This window comes from Anomaloglossus baeobatrachus, chromosome 6 (genome assembly GCF_048569485.1).
Source record: "Anomaloglossus baeobatrachus isolate aAnoBae1 chromosome 6, aAnoBae1.hap1, whole genome shotgun sequence".
In the NCBI taxonomy this organism is placed as follows: Eukaryota; Metazoa; Chordata; class Amphibia; order Anura; family Aromobatidae; genus Anomaloglossus; species Anomaloglossus baeobatrachus.
This window is the reverse complement of record NC_134358.1, coordinates 380,138,263-380,160,974: the sequence shown is the minus strand read 5'-3', so window position 1 is coordinate 380,160,974 and position 22,712 is coordinate 380,138,263. Positions and strand designations below refer to the sequence as shown.

General features: G+C 45.3%; 1 protein-coding gene across 5 annotated transcripts in view; it reads left to right on the top strand.

Moving 5' to 3' along the window:
- Window positions 1-19,909, top strand: part of GOLGA4 (golgin A4) — a 246,749-nt gene extending 226,840 nt beyond the window's left edge. For all 5 annotated transcript variants that reach the window (XM_075315051.1, XM_075315054.1, XM_075315052.1 and 2 more), the window contains one exon: window positions 19,012-19,909. Coding sequence is in view for 1 of the 5 variants with exons in the window: in XM_075315053.1 (XP_075171168.1) it covers window positions 19,012-19,026 (15 nt within the window). In the remaining 4 variants the exon portion in view is untranslated. The remainder of the gene's footprint in view (window positions 1-19,011) is intronic.
- The last annotated feature ends 2,803 nt before the right edge of the window (window positions 19,910-22,712 follow it).

Here is a 22,712-nt window from a genome sequence, read left to right as displayed (position 1 = left end):
CCATCACTTTCGTGGCTGATTCTTGCACCCTGAGCTTCTTTGGATGAGGAGAACCACTGTGCCTCCAGTCTTTTGACTGCTCCTTGTTTTCAGGATCATACAAATAAATTCAGGTCTCATCCATAGTGACCAGTGGATCCAGGGAGTTATCAGTCCGGAAATGCTGACACATGGACCGGGAAGTTTTTACTTGCATGCTTATCTGATCTTTTGTCAAACATTTGGGGGCCCACTTTGCAGATAGCTTCCTCATGTCCAAATGTTCATGGATAATGACACAAACACAGGAATTCCCCACGATGTCTGCTATTGCTTTAGTTGAAATTCGTTGATTCTCCAGTATGAGGTTGTGCACAGCATCGACGATCTCTGGAACAACAACCAATCTCGGTCGTCCAGGACGTTCCTCATCATTGGGGCTGAAGTAGACTGTTTAAAATTTGGCAACCCAGTTCTTAACTGTGGAATATGAAAGGCATTGATCCCCCAATGTCTGCGACATATCATCATGAATATCCTTTGCGGACTTTCCTTGCAGAAACAAGAATTTTATCACTCCACTGCTCTCAGTTGCTGTGAATATCTCATTAGACTCCGCCATTTTGTTTTCCCACGTGTGTAGAATACTGTTGCCATAAGAAACAAATATTAAGATAGCAACTGGGTATCAATTCACTGGTAAATATCTAAGAATAGCAAAGTGAACAGAAAAGATTACGCCTAAAACTTAGCCTTTAATCTGATATAATTAAAAAATCCAAAAAGGACCTAAAAGGGACAAACAGACCAATAAAACAGCCAATATACTCAAACACAGTAGAGGTCCAATTGGCTGATCACACAGGTTGATATGTGGAGAGTGACATTCATATATGTAGTTGTCAAAATGTACCGCAATAAATATCAGCGGTATAAGTCATATAATGAATGATACACACTATGCAGCCACAAAAAACACCTGCCAAAACTGCAGCTGGCGGTGAATAAAAGATGGAAAAAGGAACGGTCTTACCCCATCTGCCGTGTCACCCTTTCCCTGTAAATATGGAGCACTTATTGCCGGATACTTTTGGTAACCAAAATAGATGAGATCGCCTGGTCCTTTGTCTGGATGACTCAGGGTCTCCACAGGTTCCAATCAAATGTCCAGCAGTCGTGCAGGATTCTCCCATAGGGAGAATCCTGCACGACTGCTGGACATTTGATTGGAACCTGTGGAGACCCTGAGTCATCCAGACAAAGGACCAGGCGATCTCATCTATTTTGGTTACCAAAAGTTAGTCCACCAACTGGAAGCTCAGCTCTGCCAGTTTTGCCGTGGTTGCTTTTGCAGTGTAAGGGTATGTGCGCACTAGGCGTTTTTTTCACGCTGCGTTTTTATGTGCGCTTTTGTCTCAAAAAACGCACCCGCGGCTAAAAAACACGACAAAAACGCATGCGTTTTTACCGCGATTTGTTGCGTTTTTTGCTGCGTTTTTGCTCACTGCATTTTTAATCAGTGCACAATGCCATTAAAGATTGTTGATGGAAAAAAAAAGGTCTGATGTCATTTCCTTCTTCAAAATGTTCATTGTATGCAGGAGAGCAGACAGCTGCAGAACTAGTGTCTGCAGGAGAGCAGACAGCAGCTGCAGAACTACAAGGCTCAGCATCCTCCATCCAGGACTGTATGCAGGAGTTTTTTGCCCAAAAAGAAAAAAAAATGACATGGGCTTCGCCATATTTTTGTATGCTAGCCGGGTACAGCAGGCAGGTACGGGCTGCCCCCAACCCCCAGCTGCCTATTTGTACCCGGCTGGGAACCAAAAATATAGAGAAGCCCTTTTTTTATAATTATTTCATGAATTTCATGAAATAATTTTAAAAAAAAATTACGTGAGCTTCGCCTAATTTTTGTGTCCAGCCGGGTACAACTAGGCAGCTGGGGATTGGAATCCACAGTGCAGGGTGCCCATGCTTTCTGGGCACCCTCGCTGCGAATTGCAGTCCGCAGCCACCCCAGAAAATGGCGCTTTCATAGAAGCGCCATCTTCTGGCGCTGTATCCAACTCTTCCAGCTGCCCTGATGCCGGGTGGCTCACTGGGTAATAATGGGGTTAGGGCTAGCTGTATATTATCAGCTGGCCCTAAGCCCGAAATTCATGGTGTCACGCCAATATTAGACATGGCCACCATGAATTTCTAGTAAAGATAAAGAAAACACAACACACAGAAAAATATTTTTATTAGAAATAAAACACAACACAATTAGTGACTCCATCTTTATTGAAATAACGATCCCCCCTCCGCAGTAATCCTGGGTCAAGGGTCCCGCGCTGTCCAATCCGGATCCAATATCATCTGATCGGTTTGCTGTAAGGCAAAGCGATCAGATGATGTGTCAGGTTCTAGGATGTAAATCACATTACACAGCAGCTGATTGTATAAAAGCCGTTTATACAATCAGATGATGCATCAGTGCAAAAAAATAAAATAAATAAATACTCACGTCTGTGCTGATTACCGGCAGCTCCTGGAGTGATCGGATGAGAGTCTGATCCTGTCCCATCGCTGCAGGAGCTGGCGGTAATCAGCTGATGAAGTCCCCTGACGGCAGGATCAGCTGATAGCCGGCCGGGCGCGAAAAAGCCGGCGACACCGCGAGAATTACGATCAGCTGATGCGTTAGGTGACTGCATCAGCTGATCCACCGCCAGGTCCTGCAAGCTTCGTACATGCCCCGGGGAGACTGCACACAGCCAGAGCGGCGGTACCGTGAGAGGAGATGGGAGTGGGCATGGCACCGGGACCCTGCAGATAGGTGAGTTTGACATTTTTTTTTTTTTCTACTGTTCACTTTTGTTTTCGCCGCTGCCTCCACCTCCCGCCCAGACATGACGCCGCACGGGAGCTGACATGCACAGGACGGGAGGTGGACGCAGCGGTGACGGTACCGGGAGGATTCAGGCTTCTGTGTTTACTGACAGAAGGAATCCTCTTCCTGTACACGTCACTTTACTGCCCACCCCTTGCGTTTATAGCTGCGTTTTTAGTCATAGAAACGCAGCTATATGCGTTTTTCATTGCGTTGTTGAACATCTCATTGAACTCAATGGGTGAAAAACGCAGTGAAAAACGCAGAAATAATTGACATGCTGCATTTTTGTGGTCACCACAAAAACGCAGCTACAAAAAAACGCTGTGTGCGGATAGCACTTATGAAAACCCATAGACATTGCTGGGGAAGCAATGTCACTGCGTTTTCAGCACAAAAACGCGGTAAAAAACGCCGCTAAAAACGCAGCAAAAACGCCTAGTGCGCACAAGGCCTAAGTGGAAGCGTTGTCTTGCATTAACAAGATTCCTTTGGACAGCTTGCCACACGTTTTGGCCTTCAGAGCTGTCTTCAATTGGTCCAAAAGTTAAGTGTAATACCTTGCATTGATGGTGGAACAGTTTTGAAGGTAGTCCACTAGCAGCACGCCCTCCTTGTCCCAAAACTCAGACGCCATCACTTTCGTGGCTGATTCTTGCACCCTGAGCTTCTTTGGATGAGGAGAACCACTGTGCCTCCAGTCTTTTGACTGCTCCTTGTTTTCAGGATCATACAAATAAATTCAGGTCTCATCCATAGTGACCAGTGGATCCAGGGAGTTATCAGTCCGGAAATGCTGACACATGGACCGGGAAGTTTTTACTTGCATGCTTATCTGATCTTTTGTCAAACATTTGGGGGCCCACTTTGCAGATAGCTTCCTCATGTCCAAATGTTCATGGATATTGACACAAACACAGGAATTCCCCACGATGTCTGCTATTGCTTTAGTTGAAATTCGTTGATTCTCCAGTATGAGGTTGTGCACAGCATCGACGATCTCTGGAACAACAACCAATCTCGGTCGTCCAGGACGTTCCTCATCATTGGGGCTGAAGTAGACTGTTTAAAATTTGGCAACCCAGTTCTTAACTGTGGAATATGAAAGGCATTGATCCCCCAATGTCTGCGACATATCATCATGAATATCCTTTGCGGACTTTCCTTGCAGAAACAAGAATTTTATCACTCCACTGCTCTCAGTTGCTGTGAATATCTCATTAGACTCCGCCATTTTGTTTTCCCACGTGTGTAGAATACTGTTGCCATAAGAAACGAATATTAAGATAGCAACTGGGTATCAATTCACTGGTAAATATCTAAGAATAGCAAAGTGAACAGAAAAGATTACGCCTAAAACTTAGCCTTTAATCTGATATAATTAAAAAATCCAAAAAGGACCTAAAAGGGACAAACAGACCAATAAAACAGCCAATATACTCAAACACAGTAGAGGACCAATTGGCTGATCACACAGGTTGATATGTGGAGAGTGACATTCATATATGTAGTTGTCAAAATGTACCGCAATAAATATCAGCGGTATAAGTCATATAATGAATGATACACACTATGCAGCCACAAAAAACACCTGCCAAAACTGCAGCTGGCGGTGAATAAAAGATGGAAAAAGGAACGGTCTTACCCCATCTGCCGTGTCACCCTTTCCCTGTAAATATGGAGCACTTATTGCCGGATACTTTTGGTAACCAAAATAGATGAGATCGCCTGGTCCTTTGTCTGGATGACTCAGGGTCTCCACAGGTTCCAATCAAATGTCCAGCAGTCGTGCAGGATTCTCCCATAGGGAGAATCCTGCACGACTGCTGGACATTTGATTGGAACCAATCCCATAGGGAGAATCCTGCACGACTGCTGGACATTTGATTGGAACCTGTGGAGACCCTGAGTCATCCAGACAAAGGACCAGGCGATCTCATCTATTTTGGTTACCAAAAGTATCCGGCAATAAGTGCTCCATATTTACAGGGAAAGGGTGACACGGCAGATGGGGTAAGACCGTTCCTTTTTCCATCTTTTATTCACCGCCAGCTGCAGTTTTGGCAGGTGTTTTTTGTGGCTGCATAGTGTGTATCATTCATTATATGACTTATACCGCTGATATTTATTGCGGTACATTTTGACAACTACATATATGAATGTCACTCTCCACATATCAACCTGTGTGATCAGCCAATTGGTCCTCTACTGTGTTTGAGTATATTGGCTGTTTTATTGGTCTGTTTGTCCCTTTTAGGTCCTTTTTGGATTTTTTAATTATATCAGATTAAAGGCTAAGTTTTAGGCGTAATCTTTTCTGTTCACTTTGCTATTCTTCCATAAGAAACGAACACAAAATTTCTTTTTCGCTCTATTGGGAGACCCAGACAATTGGGTGTATAGGCTATGCCTCCGGAGGCCGCACAAAGTACTACACTTAAAAGTGTTAGGCCCCTCCCCTTCTGCCAATACACCCCCCGTGCTCCCACGGGCTGCTCAGTTTTTTGCTTTGTGCGAAGGAGGTCAGACACGCACAGCACAGCTCCACAGATTAGTCAGCAGCAGCTGCTGACTAGGTCGGATGGAAGAAAAGTGGGCCCATATAGGGCCCCCAGCATGCTCCCTTCTCACCCCACTTTTGTCGGCGGTGTTGTTAAGGTTGAGGTATCCATTGCGGGTACGGCGGCTGGAGCCCACATGCTGTTTTTCCTTCCCCATCCCCCTTAGGGCTCTGGGTGAAGTGGGATCTTATCGGTCTCCAGGCACTGAGACCGGGCTTCATCCACAACTCCTGTGGAGCCTGATGGATAGGAGCCGATACCGTTCAGGGACATGGCCCTGCATCTTAAAGGTACTCTGTATCCCTATGGGGACCGCGCACGGCATCACCTCAGCTTTGCTGGGTGTGCTAGTGCACCAGGGACCGCGGCGCTGACCGGGTCTATATGTGCCATTACACACTCAGCGTCGCTGAGTGTGTTTATATGTAAGGGCTACCGCACTGACCGCCGTTGCCACGGGACACTGCGGCGCGGCTGGGACTTGTAGTTCGCCGGGGACTTTCACGCGACCGCGCTTTTACGGCGGCCGCGTTTATTACTACAGTCCCCGGCTTCATTGCGGCCTAGTTTCCCTTTTTTTCTCCCGCCCTCAGCCCTGACAGGCAGGGGAAGGGCGGGACGCTGCACGGAGCGAGCAGCAATGAGGGCTGGAGTATGATTTACATGCTCCACTCCCCTCACTGTACACAGTATGAGCGCCCGTTTCGCGCTCTTTCTAGGCCACGCCCACAGCTTCCTCAGCTCGTCAGGACGCCGCAGCCATTCCTGTCAGCTCCACCGACGCTGCAGAGAGGGACATATTCATGGGAGACACAGACACGGTCTCTGGTGGCCTCACAACCGCTTAGGCGGCTGGTAAACAGCACATGTGGTGCTAGCCCCATGGTGCTGTATTGTATGGGTACATTATTTGTGTACTGTATATAATTTACACTGTATGAGCACAGTTCTTTCTGGCTATATACCCTATTGTGTTACTCAGGGAAAACTATAGCATGGCGCCCATAAAAGGCAGGGGTGCCAAAACACAGGCTTATTATGTTGCCTGCGCCGCATGTAAGACCCAGCTACAGGCAGGTTCCACTGACCCTCATTGTGTACAGTGTTCGACCCCTGTGACACTTCCTCAGCCGGATCCTCTGCTAAGAGGGGCCCAGGGGGAGCCACCTGTTGACACTGTCCAGGTGACGGGGACTGAGTTTGCAGCCTTTAAGGATCAACTCTCTGAGACTATGGCTAAGATACTAGAAGCCTTGCAGTCCAGACCGGTATCTCAGCAAAGGGACTCTGTTGAATCATTGTTCCCTGACCCCCCTCAGTTGGACCAACAATGTCCTCACGGGGTATCTCATACATCCCAGACGGAGGGTTCGGACTTAGAACCTAGCCCCAGATCGTCTAAGCGAGCCCGCTTAGAATTTCCCTCGACATCATATTGTTTAGGGTCTCAGCGGGGGGATTCTCTGGTTGATGATGCGGAAACAGCTGATCAGGATTCTGATCCTGGGAGCGCTCTCAATCTTAATTCTCCAGACGGGGACGCCATAGTGAATGATCTTATTGCATCCATTCATCAGTTGCTGGATATTCTTCCCTCAGCCCCTCCGGCGGAGGAGTCTGATTCTCAGCAGGAGAAATTTCGCTTCAGGTTCCCCAAGCGTACACAGAGTATGTTTCTAGACCACTCTGATTTCAGAGAGGCAATCCAGAATCACCATGCTTGTCCGGATAAGCGTTTCTCTAAGCGCCTTAAGGATACACGTTATCCTTTTCCCCCGGAAGTGGTTAAAGGTTGGATTCAATGTCCCAAAGTGGATCCTCCAATCTCCAGACTGGCGGCTAGATCCATACTTGCAGTGGAAGATGGGGCCTCGCTTAAAGATGCCACTGACAGGCAGATGGAGCTCTGGATGAAATCCATCTATGAAGCTATCGGAGCTTCTTTTGCCCCAGCATTCGCAGCCGTATGGGCGCTACAAGCTATATCAGCAGGCAAGCGAAAATTGAAGCGGCCGCGCCACAAGTGGCTTCCATTACCTCCCAGACCTCGGCAATTGCGTCTTACGCTATGAATGCTGTCCTGGACTCTGTGAGCCGTACGGCAGTTGCGACCGCCAATTCGGTAGTAGTCCGCAGGGCCTTGTGGCTACGGGAGTGGAAGGCAGATTCCGCTTCCAAAAAAGCGTTTAACCGGTTTGCCAATTTCTGGCGACAGGCTCTTTGGCGAGCGCCTGGATGAAATCATCAAACAATCCAAGGGAAAGGATACATCCTTACCCCAGCCCAAGCAGAACCTCTCCCAACAGAGGAGAGGGCAGTCGAGGTTTCGGTCCTTTCGGGGCGCGGGCAGGTCCCAATTCTCCTCGTCCAAAAGGTCTCAGAAAGAACAAAGGAACTCTGATGCATGGCGGTCTAAGTCACGTCCTAAAAAGGCCATTGGGAGCACCGCTAACAAAGCGGCTGCCTCATGACTTCTACCTCCTCTAGTAGCATCCTCGGTCGGTGGCAGGCTCTCCCGCTTTTGCGACACCTGGCTGCCACAAATATAAGACCGCTGGGTGAGAGACATTCTCTCTCACGGTTACAAGATAGAGTTCATCTCTCGTCCCCCGACTCGATTCTTCAGGTCTTCTCCGCCTCCCGAGAGAGCCGAGGCTCTTCTGCAGGCGCTGGGCACTCTGAAGGCAGAAGGAGTGGTGGTCCCTGTTCCTCTTCATCAACAGGGCCACGGTTTTTACTCCAACTTGTTTGTGGTCCCAAAGAAGGACGGGTCTTTCCGTCCTGTCCTAGACCTGAAACTTCTCAACAAACACGTAAAGACCAGGTGGTTCCGGATGGAATCCCTTCGCTCCGTCATCGCCTCAATGTCCCAAGGAGATTTCCTTGCATCGATCGATATCAAAGATGCTTATCTCCACGTTCCGATTGCCCCAGAGCACCAGCGCTTCTTGCGCTTCGCCATAGGAAACGAACACCTGCAGTTCGTGGCACTGCCATTCGGCCTGGCAACAGCCCCACGGGTTTTCACCAAGGTTATGGCTACTGTAGTAGCGGTCCTCCATTCTCAGGGTCACTCGGTGATCCCGTACTTGGACGATCTGTTGATCAAGGCACCCTCTCTAGAGGCATGCCAACACAGCCTCGACGCTACCCTGGAGACTCTCCAGAGTTTCGGGTGGATCATCAATTTTCCAAAGTCAAATCTGACACCGGCCCAATCGCTCACATACCTTGGCATGGAGTTTCATACCCTCTCAGCGATAGTGAAGCTTCCGCTGATCAAGCAGCGGTCACTACAGACAGGGGTACAATCTCTCCTTCAAGGCCAGTCACACCCCTTGAGGCGCCTCATGCACTTCCTGGGGAAGATGGTGGCAGCAATGGAAGCAGTCCCTTTCGCGCAGTTTCACCTGCGTCCTCTTCAATGGGACATCCTACGCAAATGGGACAGGAAGCCGACGTCCCTCGACAGGACCGTCTCCCTCTCTCAGGCGACCAAAGCTTCCCTTCGGTGGTGGCTTCTTCCCACTTCATTGTCGAAGGGGAAATCCTTCCTACCCCCATCCTGGGAAGTAGTCACGACGGACGCAAGTCTGTCAGGGTGGGGAGCGTTTTTTTCTCCACCACAGGACTCAGGGTACGTGGACCCGGCAAGAGTCCTCGCTTCAGATCAATGTTCTGGAAATTCGGGCAGTGTATCTTGCCCTGAAAGCGTTCCAGCAGTGGCTGGAAGGCAAGCAGATCCGAATTCAGTCGGACAATTCTACAGCGGTGGCATACATCAACCACCAAGGCGGCACACGCAGTCGACAAGCCTTCCAGGAAGTCCGGCGGATTTTGATGTGGGTGGAAGCCACGGCCTCCACCATATCCGCAGTTCACATCCCAGGCGTGGAAAACTGGGAAGCAGATTATCTCAGTCGCCAGGGCATGGACGCAGGGGAATGGTCCCTTCACCCGGACGTGTTTCAGGAGATCTGTTGCCGCTGGGGGGTGCCGGACGTCGACCTCATGGCGTCCCGGCACAACAACAAGGTACCAACGTTCATGGCACGGTCTCAAGATCCCAGAGCTCTGGCGGCAGACGCCTTAGTTCAGGATTGGTCGCAGTTTCAGCTCCCTTATGTGTTTCCTCCGCTGGCACTGTTGCCCAGAGTGTTACGCAAGATCAGGGCCGACTGCCGCCGCGCCATCCTCGTCGCTCCAGACTGGCCGAGGAGGTCGTGGTACCCGGATCTGTGGCATCTCACGGTCGGCCAACCGTGGGCACTACCAGACCGACCAGACTTGCTGTCTCAAGGGCCGTTTTTCCATCTGAATTCTGCGGCCCTCAACCTGACTGTGTGGCCATTGAGTCCTGGATCCTAGCGTCTTCAGGGTTATCTCAAGAAGTCATTGCCACTATGAGACAGGCTAGGAAACCAACGTCCGCCAAGATTTATCACAGGACGTGGAAAATTTTCCTGTCGTGGTGCTCTGCTCAGGGTTTTTCTCCCTGGCCATTTGCATTACCTACTTTTCTGTCCTTCCTTCAATCTGGACGGGAAAAGGGTTTGTCGCTCGGTTCCCTTAAGGGACAAGTTTCAGCGCTCTCTGTGTTTTTCCAGAAGCGCCTAGCTAGACTTCCACAGGTACGCACGTTCCTGCAGGGTGTTTGTCACATCGTTCCACCTTACAAGCGGCCGTTAGAACCCTGGGATCTAAACAGGGTGCTGATGGTTCTTCAGAAACCACCATTCGAGCCAATGAGAGATATTTCTCTCTCACGCCTTTCGCAGAAAGTGGTTTTTCTAGTAGCAGTCACTTCACTTCGGAGAGTGTCTGAGCTAGCAGCGTTGTCGTGCAAAGCCCCTTTTCTGGTTTTTCACCAGGACAAGGTGGTTCTACGTCCGGTTCCGGAGTTTCTCCCTAAGGTGGTATCCCCCTTTCATCTCAATCAGGATATTTCCTTACCCTCTATTTATCCTCATCCAGTTCACCAATGTGAAAAGGATTTGCACTTGTTAGATCTGGTGAGAGCACTCAGACTCTACATTTCTCGTACGGCGCCCCTGCGCCGCTCGGATGCACTCTTTGTCCTTGTCGCTGGCCAGCGTAAAGGGTCACAGGCTTCCAAATCAACCCTGGCTCGGTGGATCAAGGAGCCAATTATCGAAGCTTACCGTTCGGATGGGCTTCCGGTTCCCTCAGGGCTGAAGGCCCATTCTACCAGAGCCGTGGGAGCGTCCTGGGCTTTGAGGCACCAGGCTGCGGCTCAACAGGTGTGTCAGGCGGCTACCTGGTCGAGCCTGCACACTTTCACGAAGCACTATCAGGTGCATACCTATGCTGCGGCGGATGCCAGCCTAGGTGGACGAGTCCTTCAGGCGGCGGTTGCCCACCTGTAGGAAAGGGCCGTTTTACGGCTCTCTTACGAGGTATTATTTTACCCACCCAGGGACTGCTTTTGGACGTCCCAATTGTCTGGGTCTCCCAATAGAGCGAAAAAGAAGAAGGGAATTTTGTTTACTTACCGTAAATTCCTTTTCTTCTAGCTCTAATTGGGAGACCCAGCACCCGCCCCTGTTTTTTTGTGTACACATGTTGTTCATGTTGAATGGTTTCAGTTCTCAGAGTTTCCTTCGGATTGAAGTTAAACCAGTTTATAATTATTTTTTCCTCCTTCTTGCTTTTGCACCAAAACTGAGCAGCCCGTGGGAGCACGGGGGGTGTATTGGCAGAAGGGGAGGGGCCTAACACTTTTAAGTGTAGTACTTTGTGCGGCCTCCGGAGGCATAGCCTATACACCCAATTGTCTGGGTCTCCCAATTAGAGCTAGAAGAAAAGGAATTTACGGTAAGTAAACAAAATTCCCTTCTTTGAAAACATGTATTAGACACATAAGGCTGCTTTCACACTACTTTTTTTAACATTCGTCCTGAACAGTTGTTTAACGCAAAAACAGATCCAGTACAAATGCGTTTTCATTTCAGTGCATTGCAATGGACTCGCGTCAACATGTGTTTGCATGCGGTACAGTCAGGATCCAGTGCATTGCAGTATTTTAACTTTGTTCAAAAACGCTAATTGTAGCGTTTTTGAACTGCGTCCAAATACTGCATGGCACTGGATCCTGACTGTACCGCACGCGACCGCATGTGAACGGTGGTATGCTGATAGAAAGGATCCTGTTTGCTGTACTGAGCATGGTCAGAAACCAGCCTGGTGTGATCACAGAGAGTCTCGCTCTCCCTCGCTACCTCATTTCTCTCTCTCTCTCTCTCCATCTCTCTCTCTCTTCATCTCTCTCTTCATCTCTGTTCATCTCTCTCTCTCTTCTTATCTCTCTTCCGGTCGACTTCCTCTGACTCCCGATCACATGACTCCAATGCCCGCCCATAAACTGCAAATGAAAGGATCCTGTAAAATAACATGCGTTTTTTATGCATTTCTCTTTGGAAAAACAGGATCTGCTTTTGCAGCAAAAAAAACGCTCAGGACGCATGTTAAAAAAACATAGTGTGAAAGCAGCCTAAGGCTTTCATGTGATGTAACATTCCTTAACATAGAAACAAAAAAGATCACAAAGACTTATCAGCAGCCCCTCGTATTAGATATTTTTGGTGTGTCTCTATATGTGTTCCCAAACTCCAGTCCTCAAGACCCACCGACAGTGCATGTTTTCAGGATTTCCTTAGCAATGCACAAGTGGTGGAATTATCACCTATGCAAGTGATTTAAATTATCATCTGTGCAATTCTAAGGAAATTCTGAAAACATGAGCTGTTGGTGGGTTTTGAAGACTGAAGTTGAGGAACACTGTGCTAGTGTGTATTGGGACGTGGCCATTTATAGTGTTTCTTATGAGATGGTGAAGGTTTTATTGTGCATGATTTTATACCACAATCTGTAACAATAAACTTGTCTCTGCTTTGGGAAACTTCCTGTGTGCTTTGTTGGATGTATTTCAACCAATTTTGAGACAAAAACGCATGTCACAAAAAACTCAAGAAAAAAATGCAAGTAAACCAAGATGTGGCATTGGTGCAGACATTCTGTAATTTCAAATACTCAACAAACTCTGATGTTGGGACCGTACCCTTATAGATTTCATTTTACTTGTATTGGTAAAAAAAAAATGTTCGTTTTTTATTTATTTTCGCTTTTCTTTAGTTTCCCTGTGGGTGGCCAATATTAGAGACACAACCATTTGTCTGTTTATTCTGTGTATAGATGATATAGATACATTTTTAAAGTTTATTACAGTTCCAGGAGGAATGTAGGGAGTACATTATTGGCATAAAGGGAAGCTGCGGATAACGCCTTTTCTATGCATATATTGGACTCAAAGTAGAAAAATTGCTTGAACACTTTTGACTCCTAAAATTTCGAATTTAGGACCTAATAAATTTTTTTTGTTTACTATAAAAATGTAATTTAAGTCCTAAATTCTACGTTTTAGCAGTCAAAAGTGACATCTAAAATAAAAGGCAAATCCTTTAAACTAGATTGTGGACTGATTGACATGACTCTGTGGACATCTTGGATGCAGATTTTACTCTAAATTGTGGTCTAGCAAGAAGCTGCTTTTACTAGACTGCAGGGGTATGTGCACACACAGTTTTTGAAGCAGGAACTCCAAATTCTTCTAAAAAAAAATCTTTTGAGTTTCTGGTCCTTCACACACCCATGACTGCTTGACAGCCAAAGTGCTATTTTGTGTGCACTACATTTTGCCTACCTGGGTCCAGCACTAAAAGGAGGGTAGGCGCTCATAATGTACATGTCTGCAGCGCAAGTATTCTCAGTGCACTCTCGGTCATGTGTTAAATCTTTGTCTATTGCTCTAGGTCACATGTGTCAAAATCTGGCCCGCAGGCTGATTTTATTTGGTCTGTTATGCCGACTGCTTGCTGGGCAAGCCCCCTTCCTCCCCACCTCCGTGGCCGGCATTACACTGTTAACTGGATGAGCATTCTGGATGGCAATCCAGTTAAAACCATTGATTGAAGAGGGAAGTTGTCCACTCTTTCCCCCATCCTTCTGCATCTGATGTCCCAGCACAGTGGGCGTGATGACGTCACTATTTCATGCCCGTTGTGCTGAGCAAGGAACAGCTTCCGAGCGCTTGATGCTGAGACCGGAGCAGCTGGTGTAAGAGAGGAGTATATATTAATGTAGATCTCATAATAACATATGGGGGATTTTATGGGGCCTATACTACTAAATGAAAATCTATATAAGGCTTATTATACCCTAAGGAGTACTATGTGGGACCAATAATACTATATGGAGGACTATGTGTGGCCCATTATTCTTTATGGCGGAATATGTGGTCCCCATTATTCTGTATGGAGGACTCCGGGAGGCCCATTCTGTATGAAGGACTAGTTGGGGCCCATTCTGTATAGAGGACTATTTGGGGCCCATTATTTTGAATGGAGGACTGTGTAGCTCATTATTCTAATATGTATGGAGGACTATGAGAACACATTCTGTATGGAGGGCTATGTAGGGCTTGTTATTCTTTATAGTGGGCAATGTGGGGCCAATTATTCTGTATTGAAGGAAATGTGAGGCCCATAATACTATATGGATTATGTGGGACACATTATTCTGTATGTAGGGCTATGTTGGACCTGGGACTAGGTTGTCCTACAATTTTGTCCAAGTTTTTAATCTTTGTCTTCTATATTTATTGGAGTTTGACATCCTTAGTCTAGGCTAAAAAAAAGCAACAAATACAAATGTCATGAAAAAAAAATAAATCAATGACCATTTCCACCTGATTGAACGCAAAATAAATGTACCGCTGCCGTTTTAATCCACATCAACATATAACTCCTAAATAATTAACTTTATATAATTTAGAAAGCAATAGTTACATTTAAATTTATAGTGATAAAATAAGTCAGTTGGCATTCGTGTTTGTCACTACTACACTATATGGACAATAGTATAGGAACACTCACACGTTACACTTAGGCTATGTGCCCACGGGGGAAAGTGTCCTGCGGTTATATCCACAGGACATTCCGCAGGAGCTCCCAGAAAACCGCAACACAACTTTGTCTGTTTCCATGCTGCGGTTTATTTGCTGAATGTCCTGCGGATATGGTGCGGGCATTCTGCATTGAGGATACAGTACCATGGCTTCGGCACTGCATCCTCAATGCAGAACAAGTGCTGAAGTGATCGGAGCGTTCATACTTACCTCCATCATGCAGCACTTCTCTCCCGTCTCTGGCCGTGTCTGTGAGCATCTGCACTGTGCAGGAGAAGGTGGGCGGGCCTGAACGAGCTCTGGCTGTCACATGACTGGAGCTCGTGCAGGCCCCCGCCCACCTCCCTCTTCCTGCTCCTAGCTCCACTGCCATCCTGACTCGGGTGTCTGCTATCAAGGCAGGTAAGTATGGGACCAAGGCAAATTTCCGCAGGTAAATCCGCAGGAATAATTGACATGCAGTTATGGGTCGCTGCGGGACATCCACAGCATATTCCGCAGCCGCACAAACCGCAGCGTGGACACAGACACTCCCCGTGTCCCATAGGATAACATGGGGAGTGTCTGTACTTGCTGAAACCTGCGGATTTATCTGGAAAATCCAGATAAATCCACAAGTTTTCCGCAGCAAAATCCGCAGGAACAAGCTCCCGTGGGCACAGTAGATTTTATGACATCCCATTCTTTATCCATAAGCATTAACATGGAGTTAGTTCTCACTGTACAGTTAAACCAGCTTCCACTCTTATGGTGAAGCTTTCTGCAAGATTTTGGAGGTATCTGTGGGACGTTTTTTTTCCCATTAATCCAGAAGACTGATTTTGGACAAGAGGGTCTTGGCTCACAATCTTTGTTTTAGTTGATTCCAAACATGTTCAGTGAGGTTGGGGACTGGGCTCTGCAGGCTAGTCAGGTTCTTCCACACCAAACTTACCCAACCATGTAATTTTGAGCTGTTAGTAATGGAAGGGGAGTAGTTGAGTCCACAAAGAGTTAGTAACTTTTCTGTACTATTCACCTCATAGACCCATTCTGCAACTTTGTGTCTGAGTTGTTGTGGTTCCTTAATGCTTCTGCTTTTTGGTTATGCCACTGCCAGTCGATCATTGACATTTTTTGGAGGGAAGATAAATTACATACTGACTTTTAGCAATGATTGAATCCCATAATTGTACTATGCATAAATACAGTACTACACTCTAATTCCATGAGCTCCATAGAGCAACCTATTATTTCATAGTGCTGTTATCAGCTGCTGTATCTTATACATCTGCAGCAATGAGACTTAATGAAAGACCTGAAATCAATGATTAACCTCTTCCTGCATAAGTATGTGAGTTAACGTCCTGGTAAGGGGTCCTTGTGTGGAGGGGACTCGAGCCTTCACATGCAGCTGATGCCTTGCTAACAGCCATGGTTGGTTCTCACATGCATTGGCTCCGACCACTGCCTCCCCCTTGCGCAGTACGATCATGGGGAAACTAAAGGATCACCATGGCAGGCGGAAGCTTGCTTACGGCCCCTATCAATGCATTCTTGGGACTTCTAGCTCCTATGATTTTCATTAATACTTCAGCACTGGTATTGCAGTATAAAGTATAAGCAATCAAATAAGTGTACATTTAAATACCCTAAAACAATTAAAAAGTAAAAATCTTAAATATTCAAACCAAACATTATTTTTCCACATTTAAAATAACGGAAAAATAAAATAAAAAAAAAATCTTGATTTTTAGTGTTGAGGGGTTTGTAGATGCCTTATTATATTGATTTTGGATCAGATGACAGCCAGGCTTTGTGCGTTTTTAATAGTTTTAGGGTTGTTGTTTCTTACAGCTTAATTACTAAAATTTTGGTACAGTTTTTGAGCTAAACTCAGGAGTGGATCTAAAACTAGAGTGATTATAAGAAAAAACTGACGGTCTTTTTCTCTCTTGTATTCAACACTAGTATTTAATTTAAAAACTTGCAACAAAAACAGATTGTGTCACCCACAGGTTTAGAATGGAGTCAGACAAGTATATTTTTCATTATCATTGTCATAATGTAATGGTATGAGAGAATCTGTGTATTTATTAAAACATGGCATCATCATAATTTTGAAAATGAACCCAAGAGCTTGCAATCTCATTGTGCCTGACTCCTATTTAACCTTCACTGAAGTAGGACCCCCTAATGTAGACAGATAATTGAACTAAAGACGTCTGCTGTAAGCAGACAAAAAGCCTGGGTTTTGTATATACTGCGCTTGAAAAACTACACTTATGTCACATCAATAGATAACTCGTCTGAGCTTCAAAAGATGACAGTAGATAGACTGGGACAAATAGCAAAGTTATGATTTATTTGAGTTCTTATGGCAGACATAGTTGTTGTAGACACATTTTCAGAATTGTGATCTGGAGGAGAACAGGCATATTTTTACATAATTGTGTGGCCTGAGCATCATTCCCAAATGAAAATGAGTCAGATGGATAATTCTATCCATGATTCATTACTATGAATATGTAAAATTGCGATGGGACCTCCAGGGGCAAAGATATCCTGAAAGTTGGGGATGTCATACATTTTTAGAGACCAGAAACACACCCCATGACTTGCCCTATCTGTGGTCACCAAGGGAAGGTGTGTAGCAGAGACTGTTCTTTTAATGAATACAGAAGTTTTAGTTGGCGCCTTGTTCAATGCAGTAAGATACACATCTATGTAGGATTGTTCCATGTTTCATTGGAGTTTTTCCCTTCCTAAACCTGTGCCATTTCCATGACTTAAGGTCTAGTACTTTTCTTTTGGTTATCCCTTTTATTTTATGTAATTGTATATGCTGTATTGTTTTTGTTTCCTTTGTAACCTCTGCTGTATATTTTTGAAAATGCTGCCTACTTTTCGGAATCAATAGATAACATTTAATATCTTCATTCCTCTTGCTCTACATACTGCATCTCTGAAGCCATACACTACCTGCAATCAGTGTCCAATTGGTCTGTATAAACAGTTGGTGGTGGCAGCTAGTAGTTCCTTTTGTTATTTAGGGTTGGCAGTGATTGTAGTGGACTATATATATAATATACAGTGGAACCTTGGCTAAAGAGAACAATCCATTCTGGGAGTGTGCTTGTTAACCAAGTTATTCATTCAGCAACGCAAGATTTCCCATAGGAAATCATTGCAATGCAGACAATTTGTTCCACAACTTGTTAAAGGTCCCATCCTGGTGCCCTATTGTGCCATTCCACACACATACAAACACGCACAGACACAGATTATGCTTACCTTACCTTCCGTTCCCTCGCTGGTCTCCTGGAACTTGCAGTTTGCACGTACAAGACATGTATCTGGTACCCAAGGTGGCTGATGCCGAACCTTCCGCACTCAGCGCGCTGACGTCAAAGGCAGGAGCCGCTTGCCTCTGATTGGCCAGCGCGCTGCCTTTGAGTAGCGCCTGACAGGGGAAGTTCCCCCCTCGTCACGATGGTTACCTGATACACATCCTGTGGAGGGAGGACCTTCCCCTGTCAGCCGCTACTCAAAGGCAGCGTGTTGGCCAATCAGAGACAAGCGGCTCCTGCCTTTGACGTCAGTGCGCTGGGAGCGGAAGGTCCGGCATCAGTTGCCTTGGTTACCCGATACATGCAAGTTCCAGGAAGCCGGCGAGGGAACGGAAGGTAAGGTGAGCATAATGTGTGCATGCGTGTGTGTTTGTGCGTGCTTGTGTGTGTTTGTGTGGACTGCAAGAGCGGGATAGAGCGCAGTGGATGTATGGAACCGTTGAGTATTATGCTCATACAGCAAGGCTTTCTCGTAAAATGAGTTACAAATTTACACAAAGCTTTGCTGGTTAGGCGAAATACTCGCTAATCGGGTTACTCGTTAAGCGAGGTTCCACTGTGTGTGTGTGTATGTGTGTGTATGTGTGTGTGTGTGTGCATATGTATGTATGTATGTGTATGTATAGATATATATATATAGATAGATATATATATATATAGATAGATATATATATATATATATATATATATATATATATATATATATATATATATATATATATATATATATATATATATATATATATATATATATATATATATATAAAAAATATGAACAGCAGTCAGGTCTTTTATGGTCGTAGGTTTTCCACACACTGACCGCATGTTCACAATCTCAGCATGCTCAATCAGATGGCATATTATGAAATGACTCCCAGTGTTAAATTGAGTTGGATTAGTGGTAAATATGCATTCCACATATTTTCATAAATTGTGTTCTGGTTTATCGTCGGTTTTGTGGTACTTTATCAAGTCTTATTCTTCTATCTGATATAGAGAGTAGTTTTTGGAAGTGACTAAACTTAGCCCACTGTGACACTCACACGGTCCTAATAATGAAGAACATATTGATCAAATACAGTTGTAAATACTGGATCAAAATATAGATCAAATATAAAAAAATGGACGAGCTACAATAAAACGCATCCCAATATGTAGTACAGTATTTTTTTTCTTTGTCACATTTGTATTTCAGTATGCTTGTCTGAATGAACCAATGTGCAGTTTTAGCCTAGATGTGAACCTTGCATTGACTGACCCCCTCCCTTTTTTTCTTATTTTTAGTCCTGGCTGAGATAGTCTTCCGGAGTACCTGTGTGATGTCTCCTACATGACGCTGCTTCCTGTGGACATCCGCTTTTTCTTCCCGCTACTAGTGGAATGAACGAAGAACCAAAACTGTTTTAAGATGTTTAACAATCAAAAACTTTTACCATTATGGCCTTGCGTTGAGCTGATGCTACATAGTGACTCCTGTGTCACAATCCATTTTTCTTATACTTTGAAAACATTAACTGCCAGAAAATTTGGAAAAAGACATTATTAGGTACAACGGTTTTCATTTTTGACTGCATATGATTATAACATATCACTAACATTATCACTAGACTATAAAAGTAAAGTGATCTTGAATGTTGTGCCCACTGATAACATTTTTGAGCATGTTGAAACAAGCTGTGGTTCTCCCACTAACCAGCATGTTGGCACTCTATCTAGATTTCTCCTATTCCGGGCTATATTTATTGGAGTGTCCTATCCATTTAACTTAGTTTTGTTTGATTCTTAAGAGTCAAATCGGTTTTCTTTGAGGTTAATTATCATAAAAACTGTGTTCTTTCATTTTTTTGTGTGAAATGATTGTGCAATATTCGACTAAGGGGAGGAATTGTGGTAACTGCACTCACACTTAATCAATTTGTTGCTTTGCTTAGTTTTCCTTTCCCCAGGTTTGATTTAGGTTGCTATGGGCCAGTTCTTTTAACTTTCATCTATGATGAATTATCCTAAACTGGAGTACCTGATTGGGGTTTCTCCTAGCTTTTGTATCTATTTTTTGAGAATTTGAATACACTACTGTATATTGTAAATAGTCAATACATTAATGTATTATAATGCCGTTTTTGTGATGGTTTCAATGTTAATCTTGGAAAATAAAGAGCTAAATAAATTTTATTTAAAAACATTTTGTTCTTTTTATCTTTTTTTTCCCGATTTAAACGCTCATAAATGTTATGTAATTCTAAATTTTATCTTGAATACATTACACTTTTCGCATTTTGTTTCAGTGAGGAATGTCTAAAGTTTTTATCCTTTATCTGTTGGAAAGTGCTGGTAGATACGGGCCTCAGCACTCTTCTTTAAACGTTTTTTGATTACAGCATCCCATATTAGATTGTGTTATTTTAAGATGTATAATAAGCTGGGCTGCGAACCGTCTGTAAATTTATGGACCGTTTGTAAAATCCTGCTGCTTTCTGTGCCGTCAGTTGCATCTTGCAGAAATAAAGCAGCGTCCGTTTTTATTCCTTTTCATTTTTTGGGAAGTTTGTACTGCACATGGACTAAAGAGGCTGCCATGTGCAATACAAACAGGACCTTACTGGAAGAAGAAGGACTTTACTGTAAAGGCCCAGTCACACCAAACAACATCGCTAGCAACATCGCTGCTAACGAACAACTTTTGTGACGTAACAGCGATGTTGCTAGCGATGTTGCTGTGTGTGACATCCAGCAACAACCTGGCCCCTGCTGTGAGGTCGCTGGTTGTTGCTGAATGTCCTGGGCCATTTTTTAGTTGTTGGTCCCCCGCTGTGAAGCACACATCGCTGTGTGTGACAGCGACAGAGCAACAACTAAATGTGCAGGCAGCAGGAGCCGGCTTCTGCGGACTCTGGTAACCAATGTAAACATCGGGTAACCAAGAAGCCCTTTCCTTGGTTACCCGATATTTACCTTCGTTACCAGCGTCCGCCGCTCTCAGCTGCCAGTGCCGGCTCCTGCTCTCTGCACATGTAGCTGCAGTACACATCGGGTAATTAACCCCATGTGTACTGTAGCTAGGAGAGCAGGGAGCCAGCGCTAAGCAGTGTGCGCGGCTCCCTGCTCTCTGCACATGTAGCTGCAGTACACATCGGGTAATTAACCCCATGTGTACTGTAGCTAGGAGAGCAGGGAGCCAGGGCTAAGCAGTGTGCGCGTCTCCCTGCTCTCTACACATGTAGCTGCAGTACACATCGGGTAATTAACCCCATGTGTACTGTAGCTAGGAGAGCAGGGAGCCAGGGCTAAGCAGTGTGCGCGTCTCCCTGCTCTCTGCACATGTAGCTGCAGTACACATCGGGTAATTAACCCCATGTGTACTGTAGCTAGGAGAGCAGGGAGCCAGCGCTAAGTGGTGTGCGCTGGTAACCAAGGTAAATATCGGGTTGGTTTCCCGATATTTACCTTAGTTACCAAGCGCAGCATCGCTTCCACGCGGCGCTGGGGGCTGGTCACTGGTTGCTGGTGAGCTCACCAGCAACTCGTGTATCCACGCTCCAGCGATCCCTGCCAGGTCAGGTTACTGGTGGGATCGCTGGAACGTCGCAGTGTGACATCTCACCAGCAACCTCCTAGCAACTAACCAGCGATCCCTATCAGGTTGGATCGTTGTTGGGATCGCTGGTAAGTTGTTTAGTGTGACTGGGCCTTTAGGAGAAGGGACCCTGCAGTCACCGCCAAGCGTGCCAGGAGTATAGTTGAATCTTCTGCTTTGAAGCCTTCAGTGTCTGAGCCGCTGTGGCTGGTGAGTGTCTGTCTGTCTTCCAACTCCAGTTTCCAGCTTTATACACTGCACCATGTTGTATATACAGGTCCACACTTTATCCTGTATTACAGTGTGTATTTGTATACTAAATGTATGTAGTGTGGACCTGTGTATAAAATATTGTTCTCTGTATACAGTATATGCAGCCTGTATCCTTTATATTATATATACGCAGCCAACAACCTGTATCCTCTATAAAGTATATACAGTATATTGTGTGTGTGTACAGTGAGGTAAATATTCAGTTATTTTATTCCAGAGGGTGTGCAACCAAATATTAAACTGAAGGTGACAACAATTTTGTCCTGCCCCTTATTTTTTTTTGTGTTTTTTTTTGTGTGACATTCTGTCCAATTTTCCTTATTTTATTGTTCCAATACACACAAAGGAAATAAACATGTATAACAAAACATGTGTAACTGCAAAATTTTCTGGGAGAAATACTTCATTTTTAAGAACAGTTGAACAATTTCAAGGGTTCCAACACTTTCAGCCATGACTGTATATAATATAGAGGATACAGATGGCATGCATATATTGTAAGGCAGCGGCTTCTTAGAGCCAGTCAAGTGAGGTAGTGACCCAGGTTTTTGTTCACACCACACAAGTGTTACAGACCTGGAAACCCGGAACACAGCCGGTTCACATAAATCCACTCCAATAAATGTCCTGATCGCCTCCTGCGCCACTGCCTGAATTCTGGGTGCAGGGATCAGCTTATAATATCCAGGTGTTATGGCCGGGGATAGAACCTATAACGGCCGCAAAGGACAACACATAGGAAGGGGGAAGGAATGCCTTATAGCTAGGGAATGGGGAAGTGGTGACCCCCCTACTATGACCTGCAGGTCACCCTCGCAGTCCTAACAGACTCTTTACAGGTTACGAACCTGTCACCGAGCTGGAATACCTGGGGCCCTATTTCACCCTAGCAAATGGGCCCTAAGGAAGCATGGAGGGTATGAGCTCTTCGTCAACACCACTATCAAAAAGACACAAGTTAACAACAATACAGGGGAAACAACAGCTATCACCAGAGCTCTTGTAGATAACAAAGAGAACACTTATCTGAGCTGCAGCAACCACAGGAGTCTGGAGCAACAGAATAACATGACTTCACAGCTCAGTCAGGAACAAACTATAAACCGAACACAAATATCCCCAGAGGGAAGTTTATAAA